General features: G+C 40.9%; 4 protein-coding genes across 9 annotated transcripts in view; 2 read left to right on the top strand and 2 right to left on the bottom strand.

The window, feature by feature from the left end:
* The first annotated feature begins 647 nt into the window (after positions 1-647).
* Positions 648-5,732, top strand: vps26b (VPS26, retromer complex component B). Its single transcript, XM_085184655.1, has 6 exons — positions 648-1,360; positions 1,793-1,949; positions 2,656-2,820; positions 3,083-3,258; positions 3,335-3,477; positions 4,611-5,732. The coding sequence occupies exons 1-6, from the start codon at positions 1,138-1,140 to the stop codon at positions 4,746-4,748; spliced, it is 1,002 nt and encodes a 333-aa protein (XP_085040781.1). The 5' UTR covers positions 648-1,137; the 3' UTR covers positions 4,749-5,732.
* thyn1 (thymocyte nuclear protein 1) lies at positions 4,994-11,284 on the bottom strand. Of its 4 annotated transcripts, XM_085184658.1 has the most exons (9): positions 11,100-11,284; positions 10,670-10,752; positions 10,288-10,390; positions 9,051-9,220; positions 8,899-8,967; positions 8,656-8,748; positions 8,489-8,584; positions 8,263-8,413; positions 4,994-8,179 (listed from the first exon to the last, which is right to left on the bottom strand). In XM_085184658.1, the coding sequence occupies exons 2-9, from the start codon at positions 10,742-10,744 to the stop codon at positions 8,133-8,135; spliced, it is 804 nt and encodes a 267-aa protein (XP_085040784.1). In that variant the 5' UTR covers positions 10,745-10,752; positions 11,100-11,284; the 3' UTR covers positions 4,994-8,132. The 4 variants fall into 4 exon arrangements, with proteins under 4 accessions (XP_085040784.1, XP_085040786.1, XP_085040785.1 ...); XM_085184660.1 differs by lacking the exon at positions 10,670-10,752 and having other exon boundaries at positions 10,288-10,346; positions 11,100-11,270; XM_085184659.1 differs by lacking the exon at positions 10,670-10,752 and having other exon boundaries at positions 11,100-11,259.
* A 1,109-nt stretch (positions 11,285-12,393) lies between these two features.
* acad8 (acyl-CoA dehydrogenase family, member 8) lies at positions 12,394-17,162 on the top strand. Its single transcript, XM_085184654.1, has 11 exons — positions 12,394-12,544; positions 13,521-13,621; positions 13,846-14,015; positions 14,635-14,744; positions 14,886-14,962; positions 15,045-15,182; positions 15,272-15,407; positions 15,830-15,927; positions 16,037-16,189; positions 16,289-16,391; positions 16,525-17,162. The coding sequence occupies exons 1-11, from the start codon at positions 12,430-12,432 to the stop codon at positions 16,578-16,580; spliced, it is 1,257 nt and encodes a 418-aa protein (XP_085040780.1). The 5' UTR covers positions 12,394-12,429; the 3' UTR covers positions 16,581-17,162.
* Positions 16,505-20,035, bottom strand: part of esamb (endothelial cell adhesion molecule b) — a 60,084-nt gene continuing 56,553 nt past the window's right edge. For all 3 annotated transcript variants that reach the window (XM_085184651.1, XM_085184652.1, XM_085184653.1), the window contains one exon: positions 16,505-18,575. In XM_085184651.1, the coding sequence (XP_085040777.1) occupies positions 18,104-18,575 (472 nt within the window). In that variant the 3' untranslated portion in view covers positions 16,505-18,103. The remainder of the gene's footprint in view (positions 18,576-20,035) is intronic.

Genomic DNA, 20,035 nt, shown 5'->3' with positions numbered 1-20,035 from the left:
AAATATATTCATGGGTCCTTTTCATGAAATCCAATTCAAATCCTCTATAGTAGTGTACTATAAGTTATACAGAAAGATGAAATAGTGTATTTACAGTATACACATTCCATTTATGTACATTACAATATAGCATAATAGTAAGTCTATGGGCATAGAATTCTAAGCGTCGCTGCTGAAAGTGTGTGTAGGTCGCACATACTGATGACGTAGAACTCTTGCGTAGTTTCGCTCAAAAGTCAATTGTGAGTTGCTGCGTGCGAAAGATGACAGCTGTGTTGGAGTTGTGTTCACATTTTGCTTCCAGTGCCAGTGTAAATATAACAGCATTCATACATACTACATACGCTGTACATAATAATAATAATAATAATAATAATAATAATAATAATAATAATAATAATAATAATAATAATAATAATTATTATTATTATTATTATTATTATTATTATTATTTTCATAATTTTTGCTAATGGTTTGAAAGTGCTTATAAATGTTTCTATTGTTTGCATGAGTGTAGTATTGTAATGCAATTTATTTATATTTCTTTTCTTTTTAACACTTGCAGGTCTTAAACACGCTGTAGTTCAAGCATAATCGCTTGTAGTGCCTAGCGACTTCCGCGCCTTTCTTTCCGCTTTTACTGTGAAAAAACGCCACCCGGAAGTAGTTCAGCTAACGCAGGTAAAGAAAGCTGGTGTTACATCCTGGTCGTTTGACAGCGTTCGTCGATTTATCCACAGAAAACAAACATGTAAGATACATTTACGCGGCGAGCTCTGTGTGAACAGCAGACCCATCTGTCGCTGCTTCGGGCTGTTTATCGGTGAGATCCAGGCTCAGCAACGGAGAGCAGAAAAAAAGAAAACGGCTAATCACTTTACTGTGTGTTTTAGCATCGAAGCGCTAATTTGCTTGACATGTAGCTCGTGTGGAGGTTTCTGTGACATATCTTGAGACTTTTTAATGTCAGTCGGTGTAATTCGTGCTACGAGAAGCAGCCAAGCTCGCGCACTCCGCAGGCCTTAGCGTGCGCTTGTTTTCTACTTTGAAACGTTAGCAGGTTCGGTGCAGCGTGCTAACAAGTCAGTTAACTCGCACTTAGATAAGATAAAGAGTTAGCGCGGACGCAGCATTATAATGAGTTTCTTTAGTTTTGGTCAAAGCGCAGAAATCGATGTTGTCCTGAATGACGCCGAAACGAGGAAGAAGGTTGAACATAAAACTGAAGATGGGAAGAAGGACAAATATTTTCTTTTCTACGACGGCGAGACTGTCAGTGGAAAGGTGAATGTGACGCTGAAGAACCCCGGGAAGAGGCTGGAGCACCACGGCATCAAAATTGAATTTGTGGGACAAATAGGTATGTAAAAATAGCGAGTGATAAGACTGTGGGGTGAAGAAACATGGAGGCATCCCTCAACAGTGAAACAAACAGATGCTTCAGTTTTCAACTTTATATTAGACATGAAAGGAAACACAGGGGGCCACATATTACACCTGTGTAGGCCTGTTTCAGATCACCTGTAAGCTGCACTCTAGTGTCCTTAATCTGCTGCAGCTGGACTTTTAAAAGTTCCAGCAGTGAAACTGTAAGCAACACAGACAATCTCTGCTTGAGTGTTACATTTGTGAAAGAGCTGTGTGAAAACTTGGACACAAATAGATTTTAAGAAGTGAAATTCACATGGTATGGCTTTCTGGCCACTAAAATCAATTACGAGTCCAAGAGTATCCAAAATCATGCACAGTATAGTTTTTTTTTTTTAAAATATTGTCTTTCCTCTTGTTCTAGAGTTGTATTACGACAGAGGAAACCATCATGAATTTGTTTCCCTGGTGAAAGATCTCGCAAGACCTGGTGAAATAACTCAGTCCCAGACCTTTGACTTTGAGTTCACTCATGTTGAGAAACCTTACGAGTCCTACACAGGCCAGAATGTCAAGCTAAGGTAAGTTTGATCATTCACTGTCGTTTTGTCAGCAGTACAGTGAGCGCGTTACTTGTTAACCTGCCTCATGTGGTTGCACTTAAACTGAGCAGTTTTCAAGCTTGATGTTGCCCACATTTAACTTGCAGTACATGCACACTGCTCAGACCAATGACGGTGGAAGTGAGTAACGTTAAATCTTTACAGTGTCAACAATCGAGGGGTGAAAAGTGAACTGTGACGACTTAATATGTGTTGCAAATGTTTGACGAGGGCTAGACTGTGAATGCTTGAAGACAGCTGCAGATCTTTCGGGGTATTCTTTGTATGCAGTGATAAGTACCTATCAAAACGTGTCCAAGGTGAATGGGTAATAGGGTTGGACTCTGTTAATTGAATGAACAGAAAACGCTTTAAACTTGACTTGAAGGTGTCAGACTAGTCAGATTGACCATGGTGAGCCCTGTCCACCACCAAAGGTTCAGCGTCATAGCTGGAAGGGCACTGGGAGAAGGTAGGCTTTTACCAGTGTAAGAGGTGACAGCATTATGAATATGCATTTCAGTGTTGCAACCAGACATCTGGTTGAGTCTTTGTCATGAGGTGGAGCAGTAAACGATAGGATAGGCAGGTGGATTTGACATTATGGTCAATTAGTGTGTAGTTGTGACTTTCTACTAAGGAGCAAATGGCACTTTTTTTCATTGCGTGTATGCTTTATTTTCAGATATTTTCTTCGTGCCACGGTGATAAGAAGACTAAATGACATCACTAAAGAGATGGACATTGTTGTCCACACACTGAGCACCTATCCTGAGCTCAACTCCTCCATTAAAATGGAAGTCGGAATTGAGGACTGCCTCCACATCGAGTTTGAGTATAACAAATCCAAGTAAGGCTTGCAGGGCTGCAGCAAACCACTATCATTCACTTTTTTCCCTTGTTATGCTGTGTTTAAGAGTGAAATGGTTTTATACAGTATCAGCAAAACCATCTCTTTTTAAGTGAAAGATGCATTTTTTTAGAAACTGAACCAGTAGCTGAAACAATGATTGATTTATTATCAGTTTAAATGAAACGCATGTGCTTGTTAGTGACTAAACTGTAGATCTCATTCGCAGTTGTCGCCTGTGCTTTTCTTTTCTTTTTCCCAGGTACCATCTGAAAGATGTAATTGTGGGAAAAATCTATTTCCTGCTGGTGAGAATTAAGATTAAACACATGGAGATTGACATCATCAAACGTGAGACAACAGGCACAGGCCCAAGCGTTTACCACGAAAATGACACTATTGCCAAGTACGAGATCATGGATGGAGCGCCAGTCAGAGGTAAGTTATTCACAGTTTCAACAAGTCACACAATGCAAACACTGCTCAGCCTCTGAGAGTGTGTTTAACATTGCAGGAGAGTCCATCCCCATCCGATTATTTCTGGCTGGATATGATCTGACCCCCACCATGCGGGACATCAACAAGAAGTTCTCGGTGCGCTACTACCTGAACCTGGTTTTGATTGACGAGGAGGAGAGACGTTACTTCAAACAGCAGGTACGAATGGAAGCAAAACATCAGACAGCGTTTTTACATTTTTCTGAATCTTCTACTTCACTAATTTAAAACTATCCATGTGAATGTGATTTTTAGTGCTTATTAGTCATTGTGAAGGGCAGCTCTCAAACCGTATCCAGCTGGTGGATGTGGGCACAGCTGCAGCTGCTCTGCCTGGCTGACATTAGTGCAGCTGTGGCTGGATGTGGTTCTGATTTTGACTGCCTCTGTAGTTCAGTTGTGTCAGAGTGAAAGGACAGTGTGGCTTCAAGAGGAGGCTCAGCCTCCAACTACCACTGTAGGCACACAAAGCCGCCTGCATGTAGTCAATCAGTGCTACATCCTGTTGTGTCACAGCCGCAACTATAATAACTGAAGCGTGCCTACAGCCAGGATGTAATGGCAGCTGAACCCTGTTTCACTAAGAAAGCTGGCGAACATCCTCCTGTTGTTTGCTTTCTAAATGTGGGGGTACAGGCTATGATAGAGCTGTGAGTGTGTAGCGATTGTGACTGTAGTTACAGCTAGTGCTACTGAATAATCAGAGGTGGGAACTGAGAGCAGGTTCCAACTGGTTCTGTTCTGAATTGTACTCCATCCAAAGCTTATGCCCCCCAGCTTATCAGTGCCTTTTATTAGTGCTGGCATGTTTTATTTATTTATGTCTTTTATTTATTTATTTTTTTTCATGGCAGTGGAGCTGAAGAGATAATAGACCTGCTGCACTGGCACTAAAAAAAAAACCCAAACCCTGTGTAGGTGAAAATCGATCAGTAATCAATAAAGAATCTGCTTGAAACCTCGAAACTGAACACCATCAGTAAAATCTTATCAATAGCAATTCTTAAACACAGTACCTTATGTGCTATTGTGGAGCTCTGCTTTTTTTCTGCGTTAGATAGTGAAAATGTTGCACTAGAAAACAAGTCTAACAGCGAATAAGAAGTAGTGGTGCTTTTATTGGTTGATGTCCCACTGACTGGTTCTAAAAGGCTAAAATCATTTATCAGTTACATTTGAGAGCTAGGAAAACTCTGCTCAGTTTGGTACCTTTTCTTTCATTTACAGGTCATGGGCCAAGGTGTTCTTCATGTCATCACCTTACATTTGTCTTTGATTTCTCTCCCCTCCAGGAAATCACACTGTGGAGAAAAGGGGACGTGGTGAGGAAAAGCATGTCTCACCAGGCTGCCATCGCCTCTCAGAGGTTCGAAGGATCAGCCGCTTCAGAGAGCGCACTGGAACAGGCTGCAAAAGAGGAGAGCGGGTAGAGCCGCAGCTCTCCTCTCACGGGACTCACAAAGGGTCTGCACTGGGGTGGTAGGGGGTACATGTGAACTGTACAACATCTGGAGAGGCAGCTGCTTTACTTGTAGCTGCTGCTTCTGGTAAAGAAAGAAGGGAGACCGACATAGGGTAAAACTGTGTGAACTATGAAACAGTTTGCATGAGGCATTCAAATGGGCTTCAGGCTGCTGGTCCTATCCTTCCTCATTAATGCATATTTTTTTGGAGGGGGGAGGGGGGGTTCTTTTTGGGAATCAAAGTAAACCCATGTCTCATTGATCGCTGGGTAAAACCATGTGAAATTGAATTTTTAAGCCTTCTGTTTGTTACATTCTAACACTTTTGGGATCAATTGATTTCTAATCTCATTATTTCAAACAAATGCTCATCATGTGCATCTCCGACATTCCACGTTTAATGAATGCATTCCTAACATTGTTCTAAGGTCAAGAAATCCAAGATAACTTTGCACTGCTTTACCTTGCTGAACACATTTTTCTGTGTTTGTGTGTTTGCACAAAAAAAGGATGGAAGTGGAAACTCTAATCTCTCGCTGCTGTTTGAGTGAGAGATCTAAAGTATTAATCCACACGTTTGTTTTTAAACCTGTATATAAGGCCAGTTAAACCTGTTATCCTGTTTCCAGCTCGTGTACACAGACTATCTAGTACACAGTGCTACAAAATGACGTTTCATGTCCATAAGCTTTACCTCAGCATTCCAGTGGTGTTAGGAAAGGATGTCAAAGTGTTTGTCTTGAGGTCTGATAGTATGAAGTCTTCTGTATCCTCTTTATTAGAGACTTAAAAGTTGTGCCTACGTGTATCAAGCTAATTGAATCCTCCTGCCTCTAACATAATTTTAGTCTTTTAACCAGAGAAAGTTACAGTAGAACTATCTTTTGCAAAATGCTACTCGATTACTCCTTGTTCCCAAAAGTCTAATAAATTGATGCCAAATGAATTAAATTCTGTGGTTTTGTTGTGAAAATGAATGAGTGTGTTGACTTAATAAACCCGAGCATTCATTAAAATGTACTTACAGCTAATGTAGTTTTATTTATTTAACATTCAACTGCTATAGAGTAGCGAGCAGGTCAGCAGATCTGCAACAGAGTGACTGAGGGGAGGGGGGGGATCAAGGTGCTGCAGTGGCCCCATCAAACTCCAGACCTTAACCTCTCTAAGAGCTGTGCATAAATGACTGCCTGCAAACCTAAAACTGAAGCAATGCTGTAAAGAAGAGTGAGCCAAAATCCCTCCACAATGTGAGAGACTGATACAGGGATACAGACAATGATCAGTTTATTGCTGCTGAAGGTGGTTTTACAAGCTACTGAATGATACGATATACTTAACTTTCACATGACATCATGACTGTACAGTTTGATTTTTTTTTTTTAACTTCTCATGAGTTGCAAAATTAGTGGATTTTTATTTTGAATTTATCATAGGAAAATGTCCTTCCATCCATTCTCTTCCACTTTTCCTCATCAGAGCTGGATCTATCCCAACTATCATAGGGCAAGAGTCAGGGTATACCCCGGACAGGTCACCAGTCTGACGCAGGGCAATTTAGAATGACCAATTAATCTAACCCTACCAACTGCATGTCTTTAAAACATTGGGTAAGGTAGGGTTAGGTTAAACCAGAGACCTTATGCAAACATGGGGAGAACATACAAACCACACACAGAAGCCCTGGCTATATGTTGTAGGCGAACTCAGGACCTTCTGAGGCAACGGTGCTAGCAAGCCACAGCAACTTCTGCTGGAGCACATATTCATTATAAGGACATTTCCACAAAAGACATTGTCTGTATATCTGTTTTATAACAAGTTTCTACGTTCTGATGGGTTCTTAGGAGATCCGTGTCAAAATTATAAGTTTTATCTTAACAACAGTAACATCAGGTGAAAGAGGACATGCATGCATGTGCTTTGATGTGACAACCAGAGCGAAGGAGAAAATGTTTCATAAAACTATGACTGTGGAAAAGACCACAGAAGATATCAACACACTGATTCAGTCATTAGCGCTCTGAAGCTTTGTGACCCGAGCCCTGGGACACACTTCAATCAGTGCCCCAGGGCTCGGGTTCCAAAGCAGGCTGGGCTTTTTCAGCCACTGCTGTTCAAAGCAGCTATTTTGCATCAGCATACACAATTATTCAAGTAAATCAATTGGAAGTAGTTAATAAAAACTATTTAAATAACAGTGATGTCAGTTAGGAGATAAATGGTGCTACACCATCTGACTGACTCTGACATATAGATATAATACAGGAGTTGTTGTTGTGGCATCGGGCAGCAGCTGGGCCTGAAAATCAAAAACCTTGTCTGATTTAAATTTGGCTGATCTCACACTCAAGGTCATCGTCTTGTCTGGAAGGTGTAGTTTTTATGAGCTCTGGGGACCCACAAGAGGGAGAGTGTTCCTCTCAAGAAGTCACATCAGAACTAAATTGACAGCTTTGCTGATGTGAGCAAATTTACAGTGAAAGGGGGTCTCACTCCTAACCCGAGGAACTGCCTTTGGGCTTGGAAACTGTCGACTCTAACTGCAAACTGCTCAGTCACAGGTGGACACCTAGCTCTCATTTACAGCAATAATCTGCGTAAACTGATCTCAGTTTATTGATGAGGATCATTCACACTTAAAACACTGCTTGTGCTGTGAAAAACAACGTCAGCACATTCTAATCAATACTTGACACTTCTAATAAGAACCTGTGAAGCTGGACCTTACCTAAGTCACTGCAGCAACAGCATTAATGCTTCCAAACCAGCATCTCATCAGAGATTATATAAGGTACTTTTCAGCATTCAGCACATTAAATTCATTTAATGTGGGTCCCCCACAGTCTACAAAAAGGAAAATTTCCCAAGAGCCCTTTGCATGTTGTTATTGTTTTTTTTGCAATTAAGCAAATACCTAGAAGGCCATGGCACATAGGCTGTTTGCAGGTTTTATTTCCCCACTCACTCTGTCATCACCGGGCAGCAGTCGAGCACACAATGTCGAGTTATTCCCATGTGATAAAACGAGCGTTGAAAGGGTATCAGGAGTCGTAAAATATGCTGCCGTTTATAAATTACGAGTTAAATAACGTCAATAAAATGATGCTTGACGCTACCCTGAGAGCAAAGGCCAGCCATAATTAATGCTGCTTCTGTTTATACTTTATAAAAGAGGCACTGCTTTCCATCCAGTTCCAAGAAACTCAAGTCATAACCACATGTTTGTGTTTTCACAGATTGAATCTGGACTATGATGTCTAATAAAAATATTTAATATCTTTAATAAACTTTAACAGTTACAGTGAAGCAATGGTACTTGTGATGATTTTGCTGCATTGAAGTAAATCCTTACAGTGGCTCTTTGTCCTCCAGACTCAAGATGAAGTCAAACTCCTCTGCGAAGAAAGAAAGTGTTCACAGTTATTTCTCTTTTTATTTGTTTATTTATTTACTTTTTTTCTTTCCGCTTCTGTCATACCGGTGTTGAGAGGCTGCACAGAGAGCCTAGCCCTTGTAAAAAGCGCCATGTCCTTGAGGGGCCCCCCCTTAGCGCGATGCTGCAGGTGGTGCTTTTTAAGCTCCGACAGAGGAAGAAAACGCTTCATCATCCTTTGATACTGGACGTCTACCTGAGGGAGAAGGGAACGAGCTCAGCCTTCACGCTCGAGTCTTATCATTAACTGCGCTTAATGCGTTCAGCTTACCATGCTCCACTTGGGGTCGTCTGGTTTGCTGGTTGCATCATAATGCACATCTTTCCTGTCAAACTGAGTGTGGTCCACATAAGCTTCCTTCACAACCTAGAAAGAGGAAACGAAGCTGAACATCGGGCCCGTCTCGAGCTTTACCTAAATATAGAAGAGCGACTCACTTTCATGATTCCTGCTATCCCCGGCTCCTTGCAGTTGCTGTGGTAAAAGAAAGCCAGCTGCCCCTCTTTCATCTGCCTCATGAAATTGCGTGCCTGCAGAAGATAAGCATAGCAAATTCAAAAATTTGCTATGCAGTGGTGCAGTGAACAGAGACAGAAAAGCCTTTTCAGGAGTAGCAGCGCATTGCTCCCTTATTTCAGATAAACATCTTCTTTTTGCAGGACTCGGCGCTGTAACTCTACCTGATAATTACGAACGCCATCCCAGCAGCTGGTCTGATCAGGCAGAGCCTTCAGGTCCTCGATGCCAAACTGCAGAGTGAACAGGAAGCATCAGACAAGTGAGACCAGCTCGCACTTTAAAATGCGCTGACAAAGCTGGTGCTGCTCCATACCTTTACGTCGATGCCATTCTCAAAGCGGCTCTCTGGCTCAGATTTCATCAGCCAGCGACTGTACTGTGGAGAACCAGAAGACGCCGAGCTCTCGTCAGTTTTTCCACCAGAAGTTGCAGCTTTCCTCTTCTTCAAAGCTGGGGACACTGGCTCCCTGTCATCATCTTTGCCTGTGGTTTGGAAGCACTGTGTTTACACGCACTCTTCGAGGGGTTGAATGTCACAATAATTTGGTGTTTTTAATGATTTCTTTGAACCGTTCTTTTTCCAGGGTGGAGTGATTGTACAGCATAAATCTGTAATGACTTTAAAAAAAAACAAGAACAAGCGCTTAAGTTATAATAATAAGCGGCACTGGAGGTTCTGCAATGTTGTTAGTGAATTTCTTTGGCAGCACCCATTGGATTGACCAATACTCAGAACAATGGAAAAATCCAAGGAACTCAGTAAACATCTAATAAATAGAATTGTAGATTAACACAAGTTGGGAATGTCTCTTAGGGCCACTTCTAAAGAAGTGCAGATTCCAAAATAATCAGTGCAAACACAACTTTCCTGGGTTCTAGAAAAAGACCCACACTGTCACCCTCACATGAGCAGAAATTGGTTCAGATGTTCAGGAACAACTAAAGGACCAAAAAGGTTCAAGCCTAACATGAACCGGAAACTAATGGAACAACAGGAAAACTGTCTACAGTGAAGTTAGTTTTACAGTACTGTCAAGCATGGTGGTGGTAGCATCATGGGCACAAAGTAGATGGAATAATGAAGGAGGAGAACTATGTCCAAATTGTTCAACTTCACCTCAAATCAACCTGGACACAATTGAGTGTTTCAATCAGACAATGATGCCAAACACATGTGAAAGCTGGTTTTGTAATGGATAAAGCAGGTTAACATTAAACCCTAAAAAAAGAGTAAAAGAGTGGTCAAACATGCAGCCAGAATTATGCATGAAATTTGTTGATGCCTACCCAAAGAGTGTGGTTGAGGTGCAGCTTGCTAAAGGACAGTCAACCAAATATTAGTGGGGGTGTTTGAATGCACTTGAGTCATTATATAAAATTGAGACTAAACTCAAAATAAATTCACACTTTTGCACCCAATAGTTTGGTAATTAATTAAAGATGTAGCTATAAAATATTCTACCCTGGAAAATCATTAGAAAGCCCAGGATGAGTGTACTAACCTTCTAATATCAGACAGGTGATTTTCTTCTGTGATTTGATTTACCTACCTGAACCTGCATTCCTTTTACTGACTCTGGCCTTTTTCTTTGGTGGCATCTCTTTGACTCTGTAAAGATCCACAAAAGGTTTGGATGGTTTGTTTCTGTAAAGCTTGTGAGGGCAAAAAAAAAAAAAAGTTTTAGGTATAACTTGTACTCTGGTAGCTCTCCCACCAAGATCTCAGACAATCAGCATTTTTTTTTTATTTTATCCACTAATGATTTCCATCCTTATATTTATATCCATTTATACTTTTCTAAAGTTCATAGTGTTGTTAACTGGAGAACATTAGGTTGGGTCAGTGTCTTGTCTCTTTATGTAATCCCAAACGGACTACTCTAAAAATCATTCAAAATGAGTCCAAGATCACATAAATTTGGTTTTATTTACCGGTAGTTGCGTCCAGCCGCAACTAATGTTGGTAAGCACAGTAGTCTTCCACTGAGCCGTGATTATCTTCTTCATGTAGGAAGCTTTAATTTGAGAAGTGTTACTAACATATATTTTTAATAACCACAGTTTACATCAGTAGTGGCAGACTGAAGGTTAGAAACACCTCAACTTAAATAACACAACCACAAATTGTATTTGGTGTGACTCAAGTGCTTGCTGTAACTAAAGAAAAACATACACTGCACTAGTTAACAATATTAATGCTGGTATTATTAAATGTTTTCTGAATAAGTGCTGTTATTTAAATGTGTAAACTGCTAATACACTAACAAGCAGCAGAAACACAGAAGCATCAGGAATGCGTGCAAACTAGACGTAACGAACTGTCCGGAGATAAACTCGGTAATAATCAGTCATGGAGTCGTACCTTCAGCTCCGCACAGCTCCAGCCATCAGTCCCGCGGAAAAACCTGCAACACGTGACCTAAAAACCGTATAGGTGCACTCGATTTATTCTCCAGCCACTGCCGTGTGTCCGCTGTTGAAGCACTGCCGCCATATTGGTACGGGGAACACGTGACTATTTTCAGGCCTTTTGGTTTATTAGGAATTAAATGAATCGGATTTTATTGTCTATTTATTTTTCGTTTGCCTGTTTACTTCAGTTTTTATGACAATAACACCCCCTTATTATTATTATTATTATTATAACCTACAAATAAACAAGGTGTAAGTTAAGTCAAAGTCAACTTTATTGTAAGTTTTCAATGTGTACAGGATACACGTGGAAACGACTAAAGTGAATCCAAAATAAAATAAATAGTCTGAGAATATGTGATAAAGAAAGTAAATATGAGGTTACAAAGTGTTATGTTATGTGTTAAAGCCTACAGAATTGTTGGAATTGATGTATAAAGGTTAAAAGGATTCTCAAAGCTATATACATTTGTGCAGTTCTTTACATAACAATATATATCTAAATGAATTTCTACAAAGTCTACATACACTGCAGTACAAGTGAGGGCACATTATTACAAGACAAGTCTTCTATTGTAAACAAAAGCAGTAATAAAGTCCTCAAGTAAGGTATTTGTTTATTCATTTATGCAAGCTTCACAATTTTATGGAAGCTTGTTTCCAAAATAAGTTTTGCCAGGCAGAGTGTAAATTGTAAATTTTTTTGATTAACTTGAGATGTTATTGAGTTATTAAGACAAAATATTAACTTCTCAAGTTGAATTCCGAGATGTGAACCTGAAATATTCACTTACAGATGACAAAATAAGTGAATACGATAACAAAAGAAAAAAAATAACAAATAAATCAGTGGTAGACACAAGCTTCCATCATTTACGTTTCACATTTTAAATATCATTATTTAAAAAGATATACAATTAAAAAATAATGTTATGGACGCTACACTGTAGTGTAATAATCAAACTGGTCATGTCATACATCTGAATAAATAACAGCAAATAAATGCTGTGTTAGTTAAAAAAAAATTTCATAAGCATAATATCAATGCTCACTTGTGTTATCTAGCATAAATTAATTACTTCATGTGATTAAACAAATCAAAGTAAAATTTCTAAACATGTATAAATGTTTAAACATTTACGTTCAACATTTCGTTTAATTGAAACGAACCCCGTTCCAATATGGCACCTTTAAATGCGTAATACAAGCCGGAAGTGCGACTACAAACTACAATAACCAGCAGTCCCGCTGCCGAGTGACGCACCACTGTAGAGGTAAACATGGCTGCTGTAGGAGCTCTATCGAGAATAGCCCGGCTGGGCTCCAGAATATGTAAAAATCGTGTAACATTAAGCGGAAACTCACAGAGAAGAGGAATAGCCGCATGCATCGACCGTAAGTACCAGAAAACGAGATCTACTAGCTTTAAGTAATACAAGTAGCTCTAAAAACTCTGTGTTTCTTTCATTTACCTCATTGGACCTGAAGCAATGAAATGAACAAGCGACAACATGTGACCTGCACAGATAACTTTGTTAGCTGACATGTTAAGTAGTCACACAGCTTTGTAGCAAACAAACACGACTGCTGATTAAGATTTAAAAAAGAAGAAGAAGCGTATGCTACACATATTCAGCGCTTTTATTTACTTATTTATCGCAGCCGACTGTCATTGGTTGGTTTGTTAGATCTCAGCTCCAGTCGGAAGGCAGAGAAAGCTGCACGCCTCTCCTTAGCACCGCCCCTCTCTTTCGGATTATTCAACACCTAGATGTTATTTAAATAATCGTGGCTGTTATGTTGTAATGTGTTAGGTATAACAGGACATAATACTATATGATATTAGATGTTTTTCAGTTCAGTTCAATTCTATTTTATTTATATAGCACCATATCACAACAACATTTGCCTCAAGGCACTTTGTATTGTAAGGTAAAGATGCTACAATAATACAAAGAAAACAGAAAAAACCCAGCACTCATATGGCCTCCTGTGAGCAAGCGCTTTGGCAGCACTAGGAAGGAAAAACTGGAAGGAGGACGAAACCTCCAGCAGAACCAGACTCAGGGAGGGGCGTCCATCTGCCACAGCTGGCTGGGGTTGAGGGACAAAGGCAGGACAAAGACTGTGGAAGAGAGCTAGAGCTTAATATAGGTTTATAAATACATAGTGAGTGAAAAAGGTGACTATTTATATATTCTAAATTAATCTCTGTTTAACAATATGCTGTAGACACTTATGAGGGAATTCTTAGCCTGGGTTAAACATGACCTGAGCCAGACTGTGAAGACATGAAATATGAATAGTATGTAATGGTTAAAAGCACACAGAGCAGTCTCTGTATTTAATGTCCTCCGCTCTTTGTCTGCAGCTTCCCACGGACTCACAGATGAACAGAAGGAGTTTCAAAAAGTGGCCTTTGACTTTGCAGCCAATGAAATGGCCCCACACATGGCGGAGTGGGACCAAAAGGTATGAGCTAGGAGGCTTAAAACACTGTTATTAATCAAACGTGAAAGCAACAGATGTGAGGGGTTCAAAACCATGTTTGCTCATATAAAGGCAATCTTTTGTATCAATCCAAAGTCCTGATCAGGAGAAAAAAAACCAAAATAAAAATAAGTATTAGGCAGTAAGTAACTAGTAACAGCACTAGGCGGGGTGTGCTAATGGTTAGATGTTTCGTCCCCACTCAGGAAATCTTTCCAGTGGAGACGATGCGTAAAGCGGCCCAGCTGGGTTTTGGTGGGATATACGTTCAGCCAGATGTCGGAGGATCTGGCCTTTCTCGGCTGGACACGTCGATCATCTTTGAGGCTTTGTCCACGGGATGTGTGAGCACCACAGCCTACATCAGCATCCACAAGTATGAATAATACGATTATTTTGGTTGGGAGCATTTTTAAAAGGCGCCATATTTACAGCAGGTGTCAGTTTGTCTGGATTATACATACAGGAAGATGGGTACACTGTGGCCATGAAGGGATGAACGTGGTCGGTAACAATACTCAGGTTCACTTTAGCATTTAAATAATTGGTACTTCAGCAGGCTGAACTGTTAATACAAGGCAGGATGGATCCATGCTTTCATGTTGTTCATGTCAAATGTTGAAGCTGAAATCGAGACTCAACAGACCAGGCGACATATCTCTATTATCCAATTTTGGTGAACTCGTGCGAATCCTAGCCTCAGTTTGCTGTACTTAGCTGACAGCAGTGGTACTCTGTGTACTCAGACCAGCACGTATTGTACCAACACCATCATTAAATCACATTTCTTCCAATCTGAAGCTCAGTATGAACATCACTGGGTCGACTCGACTGTGTCTTCATGTCTAAATGCACTGAGTTGCTGTCATGTGATTGGCTGATCAGATATTTGTGTTAACAAACAGTTGAAGTGGTGTGCCTAACAAAGTGGCCAGTGAGTGTATGTTATTTATTTATTTGCGTGTTAATCTCCTCTGTCCTCCTTATCTTTGCAGCATGTGTGCCTGGATGATAGACAGCTATGGCAATAAAGAGCAAAGGGAAAAGTTTTGTCCTGATCTCTGTTCTATGGAGACGTTTGCCTCCTATTGTCTCACTGAACCAGGTGAGTCTGCATGCGAAAAGACAGCAGAGTTCTTTGTGTAAAATTATTCACAGCTGTCTATGTGAGAAATTAGTTTCACATGTGTGTTGTTCTTCCACACATGTGAGTACTTTAAAGTTCAACCTGCGATCTTTGTTTTAGGCAGCGGCAGCGATGCTGCTTCTCTTCTGACCTCTGCTCAGCGGAAAGGCGACCATTACGTCTTGAATGGCTCGAAGGTAACTCAGACCTGTCTGTACGCTCATGTCATTTAAGGTCTGTAGAAATGCAAGCTCCTCTAATTTCTTCGGCACTTTTTAGGCCTTCATCAGTGGAGGAGGAGACACGGATGTCTACGTCGTGATGTGCAGAACTGGAGGTAAAGGACCTAAAGGTATCTCATGTCTGGTGGTGGAGAAGGGAACCCCCGGCCTCAGTTATGGCAAAAAAGAAAAAAAGGTACGACTTCACAGTTGCGCCACTTTGGTGTTCAACCACTAGATGGCAGAATTGAGCCAATCAGCTGTTAAAAACAATCTGCCCTCCAGGTGGGCTGGAACTGTCAGCCGACCAGGGCCGTGATATTTGAGGACTGTGCGGTTCCAGTGGCGAACCGGCTCGGTGAGGAAGGACAGGGCTTCAACATCGCAATGAAAGGCCTGAATGGAGGCAGGATTAACATTGGTAAGGAGGAAAACACCACCCAAGTAGCCAAGCATCCAAAAACCGTGTGTCTTTTATACTTACAATCCAATGTAAATCTATATTTTTTTAAAGCTAGAAGTAACAGTATGTAATCAGCATCATAATTGGGCTTCAACGAGCTTTGGGGGAAACAGATTTGTGCATAAATTGCGTGCAGCGTGCTTTTAAAGAAACCTTGAGTTGGTTAAGGCATGGCGATTGGTTTCAGTAGATTTGGATTAACACACTTATATAAATGAGCATGCCCTTGGTTATGACCAGTAGCAGTCTTTTGCTCAGTAATAACTCAGCTCAAACCGTCAGTATTTGTGGTCACACAGTATTTGGCATTGACATGAAGGCGTTTAAAACAAACCTAAACAACTTACTCACCGGTTTTCCTCTAAACACTCTGCCGCCAGCTTCCTGTTCTCTTGGGGCGGCGCATGCTTCTGTGCAGCTGGCGAGGGATCACCTGTTAGTGCGCAAGCAGTTTGGAGAAACACTCTCAAACAACCAGGTAAGCAGGTTCCCCCTGCTTTCAGTTTATTTAGTGAAAACTCAGTGAAACAGAATACTTGTCCTGCCACTGTTATTCATCCCCCCACTCCTCTCTTTTCATATGGTAGTTTCTTCAGTTCAAACTGGCAGAAATGGCCACCAAGTTGGTTGCGTCTCGCCTTTTGATACGTGAAGCAGCGCAGGCGTTGCAGGAGGACCGCCCCGATGCTGTTGCCATCTGCTCCATGGCCAAGCTCTTTGCCACAGACGAGTGCTTTAATGTGAGCAGTGCTAAGGAAGATTAACAGTATTTGGCTAAAAAGCATGAAATTAACTATATTAAATGATCTTTTATGTTTTTTCCTGCTTGTGTTCAACAGATCTGCAACCAGGCGCTTCAGATGCACGGTGGGTACGGTTACCTTAAAGACTACGCAGTGCAGCAGTTTGTCCGGGACATCAGAGTCCACCAGATCCTAGAAGGTGAGTTTTTTTTCCTCTCTTTAGCCTTTTTGTTTGTCATTTGTCATATTTTAGTGTGGCTCCTTTGGGTTCATGTAAGGCGACTGTGATGCTGTTTTTCACCAGCTGTTTCCTGCTTTTGTTTCCCTTAAAGGAACCAATGAAGTGATGAGGATGATCATTTCCCGAAATCTGCTGTCGGAGTCGTGATAAAGCTCGTCCTCTGGACTTAAACTGACCATGTTGTTATGGTCTTCATATCTGGTTTGTTACAGTATGACTGGTGCTGCCCTCACTTGAATGTATGTTCATCCACCCACCCTCCATCTAATAACCCTCGCAAATCATCATCATTGTCATAAATAAACCCTTTAGACCCCATGTTTGAATGTGGACACCACATCAGATGTAATGTAAGTTAGCACAACCAACTTCAGTGTAGTTTTTTCAATCCTTCTGTCACAAATCACCCTTGACACTCGTCTCCAACTGCTCCACCCTGCTGGCACTCCGTCTGTTGCTTTGAAGGGTTTACCCCAGGTAATTAAACTCATCCACCAGCGACGGAGAGATGACAGAGGAAAAAGTAATAAGAAAAAGTAACAGTTCATAAAATCCCAGCATCACTGTCCCTAAAGTGGTCTTTCAATCCTTATGTATATTCATGATTATTGCATTTTTACTGTATTTCATCCTTTTCTTTGCTTTTTGTAGAATTACAGAAATATGTCACAGGTGCTGTGAAGGTTATATAATGAAATGTTACACTCCAAATAAAGCTTTCTTAAATTGGACTTCATTTGCAGTTTAGCACCTTTAGGTTATTGTTTGCATTAAATATGAAACTGATCAATATTTAGTCAAATACTGCAGAACATTTTATTGAAAAACAAAATTCCATCAACAGTCAGAACTGCATTAAAAGTGCTACATGTAGCATTTCAACATCAGAACATCATTGCAACGTTATCTCCAGAGTTCAGTGTAATTGAAATCATGAAAACAAACAAGCAGAAAACATTGGTCAGATATCGAGGATGGACGCTTTCTTGAGCGGTCTCCACTACTGGCTCTGCCATATGTTTGCAGTAATCTTGTTATACTCAGCAATTTTAAGCAAAATAGTCAGAAACCATCGCCTTTAACACTTACACTCACTACTTTGGCTACATTCCAGCTACCATAACAAGCAAAATCATCAAGTTTTGAGTCCTTATCAGTCTTCAACCCACACTGAAACTGTTTCCTGATGTGAACATGAATGTGGGCCAGAAATGTGAAACTCTAGAAACTATTTTCAGTGTCTGAATTGTGTGTTTTTGCTCTGAACGAGTGCAGTTAGCCTGAGAAAAGTGAACTGTACACATCCAGGTAAAATAACATAAAAATGAAATTAGAAAAATCATAGAAATGTAGCCAAAACATTGCACGACAATCGCAAGTAAACCATCCTGCTTGCTACGGTTTACAATATCACTGTATGCTGCTACGTAAAATCAACACGTCTTTTCTTTCTAAGCATGGAAATAAAAATATATTTCTCTTTAATGAGCCTGATCGCAGCATTTAAAAGAAAACTGAAATGAAGAACGCTGCACTGGTTCGTCAACAAACCGAAGGAAGAGTTTGTTCCAGTGAAGCACGTGTTTTTCCTTCTCTCTCAACCTATCAGGCCTTCACCGAGAAAGGGCGCTTCACTGCGAGGGATTCTCTGTCCTTTGCTTCCCACGCCGTTACACCAGTGATCCGGCCTGGCTTTGAGCAGGCACCATGACAGCAACAGCTCCCATGCGTGTCAGAGTGGAGGAACTAACTTGTGGGGACACAGTGAGTGGAGGTGCCATCTGAGGCTGCGCCCCCTCAGTTCTTTTGGGGTTGGTGACCGCAGGGCTCATGAGAACCTGCGAAGGAGCCCCGTTTGCACTCGGAGGCCGCCTGTGTTTACGCGACGGCGTGCCTCCGATGTTGTAGCCAGGAAGCCCTTGTAAGGTATTGGCTTCTCCAGGGCGCAGCTGGTAGGCGTTGATCACCGAGCTCGCGTCTGAAGCTGATATCGGGGAGTACGGATAGTGGAAGTTGGGCTGATGGGGGTCTCGTGGTTGAGGGCTGGTGGCTATGGAGGACAAGGTGCCATTCTTGGACATACCATCTGAGCCTGTGTTGCTCTTTGCCCATGACACTCGCTTTGGTGCCTGAGCGTCCTCCCTGCGGTAAAAAGCAAGGAAAGAGGGTGAAAGAAAAATCATTAAAAAGGAGACAGTAAACAAAACAGAAGTGAACTGCTTCAAGTAAAACGATAACGGACACTGCAGCTGCAATACTGTCAACAAAACACATTGAGTGACAGTGTTTTATACTCACGTGATCTCCTAACAATGAAGCGCTTGTAAACTACTGATTTTAAAAGTGTTTAGTGTAAACGATGCTCTACTTACGCAGTATTAGTTACAAAGGTTAAATGTTAAAAAATGCACAAAAACTAGGATAGCATGAAAATACAGATAACACATACTTGCTGAATCCCTGCTTTGCATGACTGTGAACGGACTCTTAGAAGCAGAAGGCTTGTTAGTTTTTTTTGGAAAATTTGTGGGTACATTACACCCTGCACTAAGATATGGCACTTACCATATCTTAGTGCAGGGGTTCTGGTTGGATGATGTGCAACACTGCACATTTCACACTGAGCAAAAGTCAGTTTAAAGCCCTGCTCCAAACAACTGGACTCCAAATGGCCTCTTTAGGATGAATAGGATGACTTTACTGTCACGTCGTGCTCAGAGACGACACACTCCACTTTCCATTTGTATCATCATCATTTTTTGGACACAGAAATTACATCTCACTACTCCACATTTCTGACAGCTGTCAAGAAATACATGATGTACACATAAGCCTTAGCTGCGGTGATATAAGCCTTTTAATGGTAAACTTCTGTTTGAAGACTTGAGATGAGCATTTTAACCTTTATTTGGTGTTTTTAAACTGGAGAAGGGAAACTGGATGCTTATTGGCCAATGACTTGTTGATCACAAGTGATTAACCAATGATAAAATCCAGGATAATCCTCCTTTTGGATTACATGGAATGACCAAAATTTACAAAACTGACATAATTTTATTATTCAACATGTCCTAAAACAAGGGAATAACATATTAAACTCATCAGGAATTTGTTTAATGATGTTTTTATTAGAATATAATAAGCCACCTATGGCGTCACTATGATGTTGTAGAGGCATAAAAGAGGATTTAATGTGACAAAGTGCCCACTCTACAGACGGTGAAACTCTGTCACGGTTCTGGGTCAGTTTCGACCCAGTATTTTGAGTTTTGGATTGTTAGTTTATTTTTGGATAATTGTCGTGGTTTTGGGCACTATGAGGTTTATTATTATTAGAATTCTATGTTTCTGTTTATTCATGTTAAGGAATTGTTCTCGGTTGTATCTCACATTTAGTTTAGTTCAGGTTCCATGTGTCATTCTGTCTGTCTGTCTCTCAGGTCTGCGTCTTGGTGTAGTGTTCTCGTTTCCTGTTTTATTGTGAAGGTTTGCGTCTCATGTGAGTGTGTTCAGTTTTCCCTCTGTCTCGTCTTGTTGATTATGCCCAGCTGTGTCCACCACCTGTGTGTAATTCCCATGTTTCTCTGTGTGTATTTAAGTCG

The sequence above is a fragment of the Neolamprologus multifasciatus genome, chromosome 14 (assembly GCF_963576455.1).
Source record: "Neolamprologus multifasciatus chromosome 14, fNeoMul1.2, whole genome shotgun sequence".
In the NCBI taxonomy this organism is placed as follows: domain Eukaryota; kingdom Metazoa; phylum Chordata; class Actinopteri; order Cichliformes; family Cichlidae; genus Neolamprologus; species Neolamprologus multifasciatus.
Note: the sequence above shows the minus strand (reverse complement) of the source record. Positions and strands in the feature narration are given on the sequence as shown.

Excerpts from the sequence above, each read along its gene's own strand:
- thyn1 (XM_085184658.1), bottom strand. The coding sequence starts at position 10,744 with ATGAAGAAGATAATCACGGCTCAGTGGAAGACTACTGTGCTTACCAAC. Across the intron at positions 8,968-9,050 it reads AGAATGGCATCGACGTAAAG|TTTGGCATCGAGGACCTGAA; the intron begins GTATGGAGCAGC and ends TTCACTCTGCAG. Across the intron at positions 8,180-8,262 it reads TGTGCAGCCTCTCAACACCG|AGGAGTTTGACTTCATCTTG; the intron begins GTATGACAGAAG and ends CTTTCTTCGCAG.
- vps26b (XM_085184655.1), top strand. The coding sequence starts at position 1,138 with ATGAGTTTCTTTAGTTTTGGTCAAAGCGCAGAAATCGATGTTGTCCTG. Across the intron at positions 1,950-2,655 it reads GGCCAGAATGTCAAGCTAAG|ATATTTTCTTCGTGCCACGG; the intron begins GTAAGTTTGATC and ends CTTTATTTTCAG. Across the intron at positions 3,259-3,334 it reads GGATGGAGCGCCAGTCAGAG|GAGAGTCCATCCCCATCCGA; the intron begins GTAAGTTATTCA and ends TTAACATTGCAG.
- acad8 (XM_085184654.1), top strand. The coding sequence starts at position 12,430 with ATGGCTGCTGTAGGAGCTCTATCGAGAATAGCCCGGCTGGGCTCCAGA. Across the intron at positions 14,016-14,634 it reads GCCTACATCAGCATCCACAA|CATGTGTGCCTGGATGATAG; the intron begins GTATGAATAATA and ends TTATCTTTGCAG. Across the intron at positions 14,745-14,885 it reads CTATTGTCTCACTGAACCAG|GCAGCGGCAGCGATGCTGCT; the intron begins GTGAGTCTGCAT and ends TCTTTGTTTTAG.